The sequence below is a fragment of the Oryctolagus cuniculus genome, chromosome 10 (genome assembly GCF_051225735.1).
Source record: "Oryctolagus cuniculus isolate XC-2025 breed Fujian yellow rabbit chromosome 10, ASM5122573v1, whole genome shotgun sequence".
Classification (NCBI taxonomy): domain Eukaryota; kingdom Metazoa; phylum Chordata; class Mammalia; order Lagomorpha; family Leporidae; genus Oryctolagus; species Oryctolagus cuniculus.
Genome location: NC_142876.1, coordinates 25,107,776 through 25,122,789, shown reverse-complemented (window position 1 = coordinate 25,122,789; position 15,014 = coordinate 25,107,776). Strand labels below are relative to the sequence as shown.

The 15,014-nt window shown below is 37.2% G+C and overlaps 1 protein-coding gene across 2 annotated transcripts in view; it reads left to right on the top strand.

The window, feature by feature from the left end:
- DCC (DCC netrin 1 receptor) overlaps positions 1-15,014 on the top strand; it is a 1,201,543-nt gene that overhangs the window by 1,080,146 nt on the left and 106,383 nt on the right. For both annotated transcript variants that reach the window (XM_051851212.3, XM_051851210.3), the window contains exons 19-20: positions 5,246-5,353; positions 11,031-11,225. In XM_051851212.3, coding sequence (XP_051707172.1) covers positions 5,246-5,353; positions 11,031-11,225 — 303 coding nt within the window. The remainder of the gene's footprint in view (positions 1-5,245; positions 5,354-11,030; positions 11,226-15,014) is intronic.

Genomic DNA, 15,014 nt, shown 5'->3' with positions numbered 1-15,014 from the left:
TCTAGTCCCAGTCAGGGCGCCGGATTCTTTCCCGGTTGCCCCTCTTCCAGGCCAGCTCTCTGCTGTGGCCCAGGAAGGCAGTGGAGGAGGGCCCAAGTGCTTGGGCCCTGCACCCCATGGGAGACCAGGAGAAGCACCTGGCTCCTGCCTTTGGATCAGCGCAGTGCACCGGCCGCGGCAGCCATTGGAGGGTGAACCGACGGCAAAAAGGAAGACCTTTCTCTCTGTCTCTCTCTCTCACTATCCACTCTGCCTGTCAAAAAAAAAAAAATCACATTATCATGTTAGTCTAATGCATACTTAACATAAATATCCTTAACTGGATTTGGGAAGAAATGTTCAGATGATCTTCTACTCTTTGAAAATAGAGCAACATAATTAAATTATGCAATTTGAAAGAGTACAAATCTAGGTACTGCAATTCACTGAATGTTTTATCAGTCACAATTACCATAGATCATAATTGTAGAATTTAATACCCTAACAGGAATACAATATATTTGGCACTATAGTTCACAGAAATCTAACATCCTACCAATAGTTTTTAATTAGTTTCATGCTATTATATCTTATTTGTGACTAAATTACACCACAGATTTTCGAATACATAGCTAGTAAAGCTCTTCTCTGTGCAAGCTGAACTTCTGTTTCCATTAGTACTTGTCTCATGGCTCTGCAGTTCTAATTTGTATTTCAGACTAAACCTTACTACTAGAGTTCTAATGAGTATTTTTACATTTTCATGGTACTTCTTCCTACAAGAAGTTTCCTAGTTGGTCTAATTTAATTTAACATCCTTGCCTTTTAATTTATATGTTATATGTATATTAACTCTTCCTCTCAGTAGTCTGCCCTTGGTGTCAGTGTTTACAGCTTCTTAGAGTGATTTCCATACGGTGTACAGTTAGGGAGAATAAATGACATCCTCTTACTTCTACTTGGAAGGAGATGAATGGAACAAAATTTAAGCTAGTAAGTCACTTGGTCTTCCCTGAGTGAAAGAAAAGGAATAATGATTTACTCTTAAAGCAAGAAAATGCACTCATTTTTCTCTTTCATAAACATAAAATGCACACCAATGTCTGACTTGATAAACACACCCTATCAATTTTTCATCAACTGTCTGGCATTGTACTGACACCAGTGGTGAGACCCATTGCTGACAAAAAGATATTAACTTCTAGAAATGTGGTTAGTCGAAAAGGTGATTGTGAAATCATGTAATGATCTGGACAAAGGTGTAAATAGCATGTGGATGAGATGCCTGGGTGATGATGAGAATCAAGAAGTAATTCACAAGTGTCTTGTAGATTTTATAACTGCGAGAAGGAAATGAAGTGAATGAAATAGCTCAAGTGTTTGCTTCTAATTCTTCAGTAATACAAGGACTGAATGGGACTACAATATTATGTGCTAAAATGGCTCATAGTAAAGATAAGGGTGGAAGACAAATTCTTGAAATAAACGTTTTACTCTGTCCAGATGATAAGTCCTTCATTTTATTCTCTTTGGCCTAAGTAAAATAAAAATAACTGCAATAATCGGGCTTTGGAGAGGGACAGAACCAGCATTATTCCCAAGTTTGGAGGTACAGAACTCTTGGTCTGTATTTTTTCAAGGTGCTCCCATCACAATGGTTTGATTCTCTTTTGTTTTCCATCCTTGTACTGAGATTCACTTTTTGGGAGACACGCTCTTATTGGCACCTCTTGAGATAGATGATCACACATCTAAGGCAAGAATAGCATGAAGACCTTAAAATCCTCAATGTATGTTGGTACCAAAGTCAAATGATACAAAGGACAGCTGCTTCTGCACAGAAAAAAGCCAAGGACTTCTTTGAAAGGAGGGGGTGCATGAGGAGGCAGTCCAGATCACAAGTGATGAACTCCTCACTTCTGGACAGTTTCCTTTCATTATAGGTAATGAAGAAGTCAAATGTGGGGAAGATTGTTTGACAGGCAGAGGTCAGAGGACAGCGCTGCTTCTCATGGACAAATATTTGAGTCTCAAGTTTCCAGTAATGTTCATTTATAATTCTCAGTGCCTGAGATAGGCCCTTGGAATGGAAGTTAAAGAGAATAGAGTCTGTATAATTTGTTCTTTTAATAAACTTTTAGTTTAAGGACAGTCTTAAATTTACAAAACAAAAATTGTGAAACTCCACGAGGGGTTCTCATGTATCCAAATCCCTTCATCCCCTGCTGTTAATACCTCATGTTAGAATGATGTATTTGTCACAATTAACAAACCACATCCAGCTTCCCTTTATTTTAATTCAAACTCTCTCTCTCCCAACCCTCCAGATCTCTAGTAATCATCATTAAATATTCATATTAAGGTTTCTGGTTTGGGGGTTTTTTAACTCTCATGTATGACACAGAACATGTGGTATTTATCTCTGCCTTTGGCAGATGTGTAATCCAATAAAAGAAAAAAATGTTAAAAATCCTAAAGTAATGTGAGGAATACTGTCACACAATTTGAAGAAAGTTGAAATCAGAGCAGAAAGATCAAGTGCAAAGTCCATCTGGAGAAGTAAGAGGAGGTTTCACAAGTGCAGTAATATTTTCCTCTGCTCTACATAGATTGCCAGGTACCCACCCAGGAAGTTAAAAAGAACAGGACCAGCATTTACAAGAGTATGCAAACAGGCATCAGAAAGATGTTGTTTTCAAGAGATGATTATGAATGGCTCAAAATGACAAGAGCACATTTTCAAGGAACACTGAAAAAAAAAAATGAGGCTGTAGAAGTAGTGTATAAAGCCTAGATGACTGAGTATTTGTTATTACCTATTTAAGATTCTGCCAAATAGGATATGGAGTCAGTTAAGAATTTCTGTTTTTTTAAGTTTGGATTTATTTGTTTTTAATTGACAAATAATAATTGTATATATTTATGGACACGATGTGATATTTTGATCTATGAAAGTGATGGTACTTCAGAATGTTCATGGAAAACAGAATTAAAAGTTTGTTTTGGTGCAAGAAAGATTTGAAATCGTCTTTGTTTAAGTGGGGGTACCTTCAGAAAAGTTTACAGGAGATGTGTTTGAAAAATTGTATGGATTTTAAAATTTTTGCATCTAAGATTATTTTATAATTCCATTCCACGAACTTCTTCAAGTGCACCATATCATAAACTCTAGTCAACTTGCAGTGCAATGGAGCACTCGAACTTAATGCTCCTCTAACTGAAACTGTAGCACTGATCTACATCTTCCCCTTTCTCATCCACTCTCCTCTCAGCCTCAGTAACTACCTCTCTGGAGCAGGCCACAGGTGTATCACCTGACTAGGGATCCTCAAAGTAGATAAGCTCAACTGCTTTTCCAAACACTGGGGTAGATCCTGCAGCTCATAGATCCTAAGCATTCAAGTCACTAATATAAATATTTAGAAATTGTCTTCACCAACGTTCACATGATGTAAGGCAAAAGAACTTGTGCAGCACCTGAAATAGATGAGCTGTTTGATTTTTCCAAATAACCAACTCTATTATTTTGACAGCAAAAGCTGAAAAGCTATTTTATCCATTTTAACAGTTTGAGTAAAACAATGCAATCATCATCACTTCACTGTTTTCTAAATAAACAATAATTGGAATTTTTAACATAGTGACTATGTAAAGAAAGCAGAGCTAATCTGTGCTAAAAGAGGGTTATTCTAGCTTAAAAGACAGATCTTTGTGACCTCAACACCAGCATCCCAAGTGGGCACTGGTTTGTGTCCTGGCTGCTCCACTTCCAAACCAGCTCCCTGACAGTGACCTGGGAAAAGCAGTGAAAGATGGCCCAAGGGTTTAGGCCCCTGAATCCATGTGGGAGACATGGAAGGAACTCCTGGCTTCTGGCTTTGGCCTGGCCCAGAGCTGGCCATCGCAGCCATCTGGGGAGTGAACCAGTAGATAGATGATTTCTTTCTCTTTCTCGCTCTCAGTCTATCCCCCCAACACACACACACCAACTCTTTCAAACAAATATTTTAAAAGGACAAATCTGTTTATTTCTCTTATAATTATAAATTTTCCCTATTATGTTTTGTGTAATAATCTGTCTTGCTTTCCTATCTATGGCCTAAAAACTTCTTGAGTGAAACCTTGATGAGAATAACCCTTATTTAAAATAACATTGTCTTTGATATTTCACTATATAAATTTGCTTTTCTTGCAACGATGCCCTTGATCTGGTTTCATTACAATATATATGTGCAGTCTTTGTACTCAGGGGCGAATAACACTAGACTTAGTATTTTCCTCCTCCTGTCTCTCCCGCCTCTTCCTCTTTCTCAATTTCTTTCTTCTCCTCCTCTCTATTCTTCTCTCCTGCTCTTCAAACAAAGGGTGACTGAGAGATTGTGGAAACACACATGGAGCATTGTTAATGACCTGAAGGAAAATCTGTCTTTCAAAGCACAGAATGCGGAAAACAGGAAGAAGCCTGGAAGATGCTGAACTGTCTCAGCCAGGTTGCTGCCACCTTTAAAATGACTGAAAAATTCAGTGAGCACAAAACTTGGGAGAAGTAGCTCTAAGAAGGCAGGGGTTTGTGCCATCTTACTTCAGTCCAGCTTGATACAAGGACCCTTAATGATGTTTTAGCTCTGCCATCAACTTTCTTTGCCCTTTTAATTAGAAAATACTAATAGGAAGATAATTCAGAAAGTTCATGGAAAATGGAATTAAAAGATTATTTTGGGGCAGAGATTTTGAAATCCATGCCTACTTTTTTAATAATATACTTTATCTGTGAACTCTTTGAAGACCCCTGGTGTGTTTCCTAGGCACCATATTTAAATCATTTATAAAAACATTTTACTTTTAAGGAACCAAGTAATTCAGTGCCATTTTCATAAATATACTGTGGTTCTCAGAGAATTCAGACTCTTGAAGACATGTAGTTATCAGCATCACTAGGTATGCATACATTTCTTAGTTGCTTGCATTTTTAGTGTGGGCGACTTGAAAATGCCAGTGGTATTTTTCCCCTCTGTGTTTACATACACTGCATTCTTCTGTTCGTAGTCACTCCTCTGAATATCCTTTAACCTTCATGGAAGCCATTAATTTGTCTATCTTTGTTTGCCTATTTGGTTCCAATCCTTGAAATAAACTGTAAATGGCAAAATAAACATGATGAACTTCATGATAGATTCTGAGTGTCAACCTTGTGATTAAAAGTTCTACCAGTGTCTGTTTTCTTTCTCCTTCAGTGACAAGGTCTTGTCTCTGTTTCATCTTGCAGCCCCGACCTCTGCTCCCAAGGATTTGACAGTCATTACCCGGGAAGGGAAGCCTCGAGCTGTCATTGTGAGCTGGCAGCCTCCATTGGAAGCCAATGGAAAAATCACTGGTAAACATCTCAGCTTTCTCTCCAAGCAAAGCTCTGCCTTGCCTGTGATTGCTGACCTCCTGGGCTGCTCTGGCCTTTTGTGTTCATTCTGTCACAGCATCTCAGCCTGATCTTGCACCCTCTCTGATTATCTCCTCTTGCCTTCCACTGGCCATGGAATTCTTCAACTTGTGCATAAAATACCGACACATACACATTTCATTTCAGCTGCTTCATGAAAGATGTGTACTCCGACTAGGATAGACATTTTGCTCTTCATACTCTAAAGTACTGGAACACTTGTCTTATGGAACACTTCTGAGTATAAATGAGTAAAAAGAAGCCCAGTTGAAATACAAAAGATGTCTAATGACCAAGTGTTTTCATATGACACATTTAAAGGAGGTCTGAGGAGTTTTGATTTCTGACTTAGCTTTTAGCTTCTTGCTTAAATCATAAGGTTCAAAAACCACTTAATATTGACTGACAGAAATTGAACATAATGAATATTTCACAGTGACAGATTTTATTTTGCCAAATATTGCTGATAACATCAATGCCTAATTAAAGCACCCATTAGAAGCCTGTAATGTTAATTTAGTATGAAAAATATAATGGGGTTCTATCAGAGATTTTGCATTTAAATGATCACTTTAAGCTTTTAATAGATGTCTCCATAGCATATAATTATTATGAAAAATATTATGTAACTCAAAATATGCACATTATAGTCTAATTAACTTGAACCATTGGATTAGGAACATGTGAGAGTCACTCCTTTTTCTTCCTTTTTGCACACAAGAGGTGGATAGCAGTATTATAAATTAACAAAGTAATCCAGTCATTCTGTGATGCAGAGGTAAGCCTGGAATGGCCCTTTCAGATGGCACTCTTACTTTATTGAGTTACTTTCTGAATTTTGCAAAATGAAAACATAGTGTTAAAATTCCAAATGTGATTTAAGTTTACGTTGAAGATATGTTTTCTCTAGGAAATTACTTTTAGTGCAATAGCAAACACAATTTTCATATAAGCTGATAAAGATGGGGGAAAAAAGAGAGGTGTGAAATCGCCCCACATCTTACATGTTTAGTTATCAGTGTGCCAGACCTTTTCAAACCCAGACTGACTCATTTTAATTTTCTTCTTCCACTCTCAGTATTATCATCCATTTTCAGTGGTTCTGTTTCAGTGCTTCTGTAGATTTTGGTTTGTTTATATATTGTCTCATTACAAATATGAGGGGATTTTAAAAAACTTTTGAATAAATGATCAGCAATATGACTCAGAGTTCAGCTGGTGCCTGTGACACAAGCATCCCTCTATCAGAGTATGGATTCAAGTCCGGCTGTTCTGCTTCCAATCTAGTTTCCAGCTAATGCACCTAGGAAGGCAGCAATGTTGTGATTAACAAGTTAAGATATTTTATCTCTAAGCAACTGGGAGCAAACACTAAGAACCCTTAAAAGAATTTCTGTCCCATATATATTTTGATTTTTTTCATTCAAATAACTTCTAGAAAATATGATTGCAAAATATTCTAAATTCTAGACCTATAGGCAGAGGACCCAGATACTCAGCTTCTCAGGGAAGTTATTGTAAAATGTGAGTCCTCTCCCCGTGCGTTAATGAAGGCTCCCATGGAAACCTTTGTCTTTGCTTTCTCAAGTCCTTTGTGTATACAGATGTACGTCAGGGTGGTTAAGAACCCAGGCTCCTAGGGGAGATGCTTGAGCAAGTCTTTTAACCTCCCTCCCTGAGTCTCACTTCCTACTTACGAAATAGAACCTGTCTGTTAGACTTGTTAAATTACCAGAAAGTTCCTAATACCCACCAAGCACCGAAACACATCAGCTATTATTGTTTCAATTTGAAATCCATTTTAGGGTGAGGCTTTATTTGCTTTGCACAGAACTAAGATAGTTAATTTATAAATATAAATTCTTAAAGAAAATCAACCGAAAAACAGCATGAAGGAGGAAATTCAATAATATCAGTCCTTACTTCCCCGACCATAAAATGGCTGCTTTAGAATTTGGACTGTCATTTTCAGAAGAAAATGGTTCAAACTACAATTAAATATTCAATATATGATTGGCATTCTGCTGAGCATTTTATTATTGTAAGTGATCATGTATTCATATTATTCCAGTTTTGAAATGAAGATATAAGGGCTTTCTTGGTAAAAAGTTAGCTCAAAGTCAAATGACCAAGAAGTACCAGAGCTAGGTTTTAAAATTCACCAGCACCATGGCAAAGTAGATTAAGCCTATGCCTGTGACACTGGGTTCCATGTGGGCCCCAGTTCAAGTTCAGGCTGCTTCACCTCCAATCTAGCTCCCTGCTAATGGCCTGGGAAAGCAGTGGTAGATGGTCCATGTGCTTGGGCTCCTACTCCCATGTGGGAGACCCAGAAGAAGCTCCTGGCTCCTGGCTTCAGAACCACTGTAGCCATTTGCAGAGTGAACCAGAGGACAGAAGATGTCTCACTCTCTCTCTTTCTCTGTTACTCTGCCTCTAAAATACATTAATAAAACTTTTAAAAAATTCATGTCCATATTCAACTATGACACTATGTTTTGCTCCAACTTTTTAGTGTTCTACTGACCTAAATTAGTGATTTTCAGCTGAGTTTTGATTTAATTAATATTAAAAGGGTTGAGCATGGCTCTTATCAAAAACTTCCTGAGTGATTTTAATATACAGCCAGAACTGTGGAACTTTGGTCTCAATAAATGCAGTGCCCAAGGCTATTTATGATAAGAACCAACATAAAAGGGTTGGTGTCTCAGAGATTGTTTTCTTGTCTAATGACTAAGGTTGTATTCTCCTTTTCTGGGTCACTTGCTACTCTAGTCCAATTCCTTTTGACTTTGTAACTCCTTTATCCAATGATTTTTCATTGTTTTTTGAATTATAGTCCTCTAATTTTATTGTTTACCAGAGGTCAGATTCACACAGCCTTGGAAAGTTTTGTGGCAGTCTTTATCTTGATTATGTCTTTTATCTTCTCCTGAATTCTCAGCATCTTAAGGCCTACATCATTACAACAAATGTCAGAAAATTAACAAATCCCATATATCAACAGAAGTGATATTTCTTGACCTTGCCTGACCTCAGAAACCAAATTGTGTGCAGATTTACTGAGGTTACCGTTAAACTATTGTATTAAGTATCTATTGCTCTGGACATGAATTTGAAGCTTCAAACAATTTATATGTCTTATCTCACTGTTTCTTGCGCCTAGAATCTAAGCATAACTTAGCTGAATATTGTGCTTTAGGATCTCTTACAAAGCTATAAATCAAGAGGCTAGCCTGGGTGAGATCTCTGATTGGACTGAGGAAATATTTGTTTCTAAGCTTATGTGCTTGTTGGCAGCATGTGGTTTCTTACTGGCCGTTGGCCAGAAATCAACATTGCTTCTCGCCACATGTCTTCTCCATTGGCAGCTTGCTTCATCAAAGCCAGTAGACTAGAGAGCCCGTAGAGTATGCTAGCAAGTCAGAAGTCAAAATCTAATGTCACATGCTCCCAGAAATAACATTGCGTCACATTGGTTGTGTTCCATTGCTTAGAAGTAAGACTTAAAATGCATCAGCTCAGCCAAAAAGAATTTGTAGTGGGGTAACTACTTGGGAGTGGGTTTAAGAATAACTGGAGACAATCAAAAACTGCTTGCCACATCTACAAAATCAAAATGGCCTATCTGGGGTGGGGGAGGGGGGCCTGTTTTATATTTTATACCCGTCCTCCAGGTAGTTGTTATAATTAGGCCAACTCAGGAAACTCAAAACTAGGGTTTTGAGTTTGAAAATGAAAGCCAAAGTATAATACATACAAGTTTTCAGCATAGATCAGAATTCTAAAAAAAATGGACTTCCAGATATTGGAGTTTGTAACATTACTTAATACTTCCAAACCAGTTCAGAGTCCATAATCTACACCTCAGATTGAATACAATAAATCTCTAAGGAATTGATTAGTAATATAAAATTATAATTGTTTTAATACTGTACTGAAGTATATCACAAATTTATAGAAAGGAGAGCTCATGATTGAGGAATGTTTTGTAGGTTAAATGTAACTTAACTCTACCTGGATAGATGGGTAGATGGACTAATGGACAGATGGATGCTATTTTTATTGAGAAAGAGAGGAACGTTAGAATGATATGAGAATAAGAGGAAAGAAGAATGAGCATGGTATGAAGAACAAACTATCTGTAGTGAGGGTTTGTGCCGAGATATGGATGGCATGCATGGTAATTTTGGAAGGAAAGTGAACTTGAGTCAGAAAACTTTGGAATAAAGTTTGCAAAGGTCTATGAGTAACGGTCCCTAGTCCAGAGTGGGTAGAAAGGACTCAAAAGGAAAGTGAATCAATGGAAGATAAATGGTTTACAAAGGATATATTCAATGTACAAGAATATACTTAGAGGCTGGCATTGTAGTGTAGGGGTTTAAATCTGCCATCTGCAATGCCAGTATCCCACAGGGACACCAGTTCTTGGCCCAGCTGCTCCACTTTCAGTCCAACTCCCTGCAAATATGCCTAGGAAAGAAGCAGAAGATGGCCCCAGTGCTTGGTTTCCTGCACCCACATGGGAGATCTATAAGTTCTTGGCTCCTTGCTACAATTTCCCAGCCATGGTCATTGTAGTCATTTAGGGAATGAACCAGCGAATGAAAGATTTTCTCTGTGCCTCTCTTCCCCCTGCCCAGTTACTCTGCATTTCAAATAAATTAATCAATCAAAAAATCTGCCACATTTAAAACTGCATACTTCTCCCACTAATAAATCCTGATTGTTAGCATGATAAAAAATATATAACAGAGTTAACAAGTTTGTATAATTTTTGCTGCAGTCCAGTAATGAAAATAAGTTGTGCTTAAATAATAAAAATACACCAGAAAGTATAAACTATTTTACATTTTGGAAGTGTTATAAAAATAAATGAACACATTCAATTGCTATAATAACTCTGTAAGGTTGGCAGAGACAGCTTTCCTCTCCTGTCCCAGATGATGAATTGAAGGTGACAAAAGTTCATTGGAAAAAGGGCTAAGATGGCATCCTCCACCACCATCCTAAAATCCCAACACTATTCCCAGGTATTGCAAATAAGTATACTGCTATGCCACACCATCAGCCCCCAGATATTTTCCTTTATGTTTGCCCATCCTATTTGCTAATTCTGTACATTGAAGCAATTATTTATGTAACCATTGCAATATTAAAAATTGGGAACAGGAATTTAGCCTGTTTAAGATGCTCGTGTCCCACATTGGAGTACCTGGGTTTGCTTCCTGGCTCTGGTTCCTGACTCTAGCTTCCTGCTAATGCAAACCCTGGAGTCAACAGTGGTCGGCCTAGTAATTGGGTTCCTGCCACCCACACGAGAGAGATGCATTGAGTTTCCAGGATGCCTGGCTTTGGCTCTGGCACAGTCCTGGCTGTTGTGAACATTTGAGAAGTGAATCAGTAGTGGGGAATCTCTTTTTCCCTCTCCTACCCTATCTTTCTTTCTCCACCTCTCAAACGTAAAAAGAAAATACTTGCAAAATTGAATCTTGTAGATTATATGTTGTAGAAATTAATAATCACTGCAAATGATATTTGGGAAACATGGGTGTTTGGAAGTAGAAATGCAATGCGCATTCAGAACACTAAAAGTTGCATTTTTCTATTTATTCAGCTTACATTTTATTTTATACCTTGGACAAGAATATACCAATCGATGACTGGATTATGGAAACAATCAGTGGTGATCGGCTCACTCATCAGATCATGGATCTCAACCTCGACACCATGTACTATTTCCGAATCCAAGCACGGAATGCGAAAGGAGTGGGGCCCCTCTCTGACCCAATTCTTTTCAGGACTCTGAAAGGTTGGAATCATCTCCCATTACTTTTCCTTTTCCTGTGAGATTGTTATAAAATAATTTTGCAGTCTGTGCTAGAAAATGCCCCACACGATCTCTGTTGGCAACATGGCTGCAATAGAGGTTCAAAATAAATTAAAATGTACCTGTTATGCTCAGAGCCAACATGTCAAAGAAAGATCTATTGTGTTATCACATTTTCTGCCATCAGCACAAGGCAGATATATTTAACTTGACTTTTTTTCATTTACAATCCTTTTGGAATTTTGTATTGATTTCATGTCTATTGGTTCTATTCAAAATATAATGAAACCCTTCAGCTGTTTTATATAAGGGGATAAAAATTAAAATGCATTGAATTATGTGAATGGCATACTATTGCCAGCTTTAAATATTTTCTCTCAGGAACTGTTGTCCTTATATATTAAAATAAATTTTGATATAGCAAAACATAAAAACTCAAGCAAAACAAATTAGTTTATATTAAGGATCTAGGGTAGCAACAATGAAAAATTTGAAGTAAAGTTATTACAAGAAAAACTACACATATTTGTAAGAATTCAAATAGCTGCTTGAGTTAAGGATTGTTGTATGTTCATATAGAAAACATTAAGGTCCAAAAATAGTGATTACATAATCATTTTGATATACTTTTTTTTGGAGCACGATATTATTTTTCTGAGGGATAAGTGCTTTCATTGAACAACTGAAAATAATTTAAATGTTCCATAGTTAACCTTCAAAGATGTATGTTTAAGACATGGTAGGCCGGCGCCGCGGCTCACTAGGCTAATCCTCCGCCTAGCGGCGCCGGCACACCGGGTTCTAGTCCTGGTCGGGGCGCCGGATTCTGTCCTGGTTGCCCCTCTTTCAGGCCAGCCCTCTGCTGTGGCCAGGGAGTGCAGTGGAGGATGGCCCAGGTGCTTGGGCCCTGCACCCCATGGGAGACCAGGAAAAGCACCTGGCTCCTGGCTCCTGCCATCGGATCAGCGCGGTGCGCCGGCCACAGCGCGCCGACCGCGGCGGCCATTGGAGGGTGAACCAACGGCAAAGGAAGACCTTTCTCTCTGTCTCTCTCTCTCACTGTCCACTCTGCCTGTCAAAAAAAAAAAAAAAAAAAAAAAAAACAAACAAACAAACAAAAAAGACATGGTATGTGTTGTAATGAAGAAAGGCAGGTTGGCTTTTAAGTCTGTGACCACATTATGCCTATTTATCTGGCAGAAAACTTGATAATACCTGATGACAAATAATGATGGAATTAGAAACCTGTGCATGATTGACATTTTTTCCCCAGTTACTGGACATACTAAAAAGAGGAGTTTTAGACTAACTGAATTTTCTATTCCTCAGTTTTCCTAGGAAGTTACCTTAACAAAGAGTAGATTTTTGAATTCTAATGAGTGAGCTATTCAAAAGCTGAATTTTACTAATAGTTAATCTAAAACTTTACCAACAACTTACAAATAAACATTCAGTTTGTGTCTGCATGAAAGTTCTTGGTGATATGGTAGAAATTTGGGAGCAATGAGTCATTTTTTTGTATGCCGGTTTCGAAGACTTCATGTCTAAGTCAGGGTTCAGTCCAAATGAGCAGTTGAAAATGAAAACTGGTTATCCATTTTGTGGTAGCATCATTACATGACGTTTTGCAAATCCTACATCTCGATCTGTACACAAGTGCCAAATTAATTTCATGATTACAATATGTGCCAACCGAGAGATCTCACAAGGGCTTAAGATGAATTAAAGTATCCAACTGTATTAAAGAGTAGAGTGATGAGTTATCAGAAGATTTACAGTCCTACGCTGATAAGCATCATATAAATTATTTCAATATGTCATTTGTTACCATTCACCTTAAGTTCCCTGAACTCTGCTAAAAAGTGATTTTCAAGACTGAGGACAAGGTCAAAAATTCCTTCTAAGATACGACAGTCCACAAGTGTTATTTCTAGTATCCTGATTTGATGTTTAGTAGTATCTGCCCTAAGTAGGTCATGCTCAATAATAATTAAGATTTTAAACAAATACTGTAATATAATAAAATGCATCTTAAATTACACAAGAATATTGATCATCGGATTATGCATGCATGAAACTTTTACACCACAATTACAAATGTCGTAAGACAAACACATTATACATTACTCAGTATAAGAGATTTAAAGTCACAGTGAATCGAATCTACCAAAACCACAAAATCATACTGTTGCTGTCTTATTTAAGGTTTTCAGTTCTCAAAGGTGTTTCAAAACATAAGACCTCTGTTTAACAGAATGTAACTTTGTTTGACAGAGGAAAAGGCTTAGATGCCCTGAAGTTGAGGAAACTCCCAATAGTCTGCAAGGTAGAATACATGTTTCCTTGCAAATTGTGCCCTAGGCAGGTGTCCACACGCATCATTCTTTTATTTTCATTCTTTGCAGAAATAACAGTATTTTCTACTTGAGAGTAGAGTTTTGCTTTTTGGTATTATTAAGCCACAGAGGTTTAGGAAATTCAGTAACTAACCACTGGTTAATTATAATATTTAATAATTCAAAAGGGATTGTATAACAATACCCTTTAACATACATAGGTATGCTGTATCTAATTCTTGCTTCTACAGAGTCATTTAAGAAATCTTGCACATTATTCTCTAATGGCATAGAGCTCTACGCACCTACCTTTCCCACCTGTTGTCAGACCTTTTAAGATGTATGTCTGCTCCTGTTTGTGTCTGTGCCCTCCAATAAAGTATGGTTCTCTTTGTAGCCTATCAAGTTGTAGGGAATACATATGCTTCCAATGGATGGGGTAAGTTACAGAGGATTCCTAGGAAGGGAGTAAGTCATCTACACACAAAGGAGTAGGCTTTAAGAATGAAAATGCAGTAGACTGTGGTCTATTCTTTGAGTATCCTAAAATGTGCCTCTTCCATAAAAATATAGCAAAAATATAGCAGTGAAATCTCTGGATGGAGTCGAAAAACAGAACGTCAAGTGTTCAAATTTTTTTGTGACAAATATATGATTTTCTTGACACATGACATGAACAATTAAAATTCAAGGAAAAATTATAATAATTTAAAGTCATTTATATTTAATAAAAGGTAATTATTAAGATCTGTTTGATCTCTGTTGGGAAATACTCTTCAGTAGATACCATTTTTGAGACATTCAAAATGTCTCAAGCTATGTGCAACTGAACTTTGCAACAGAAAATCAAATCCAGAAAAGAATATCGGAGTTTTCTGCCATAACATATATTTATTTATCATTTGCTAAAAAGTTTCTTAGGCTACAGACAATGAAAGCATATGATTAAAGACAAAGGAAGAAACAAATAATGGAAATCAGATGTGTTGGATTCTTCTTTTCTTTCTTTCCTTCTTTTGCTTGTGATACTCTTCCACACAATTCTCTCCTAAATATGAAGTGCTCATTAGAGTAGTTTCTTGAGTGTGTTCTAGTCTGGTTGCCAAACCTGTACACACCCTGGATTATACTTCTACTTATGATCTTAACATATTCTGTCTCCTTTTTGCTGGAGACATAGTATGGCACTTCCGACAATTCAATATCCTCCCTCTAAAACTGCATTAAGATCTCAGTTTAAAATCCTATTCCTCTCCATAAACTACCTATAATGCAAACGCCTATATAAAGCACCTTTCACCAACAAACTCCAAGTACTAAATAAAATATATTTTGAGAAGCCATTAATCTTTAATAGGAAATGGGAGAGAAAAATTAAGTAAAAATAAACTTGCAAAGATTATAAGAGATTATATTAGATGCCCTGGCAAATTAA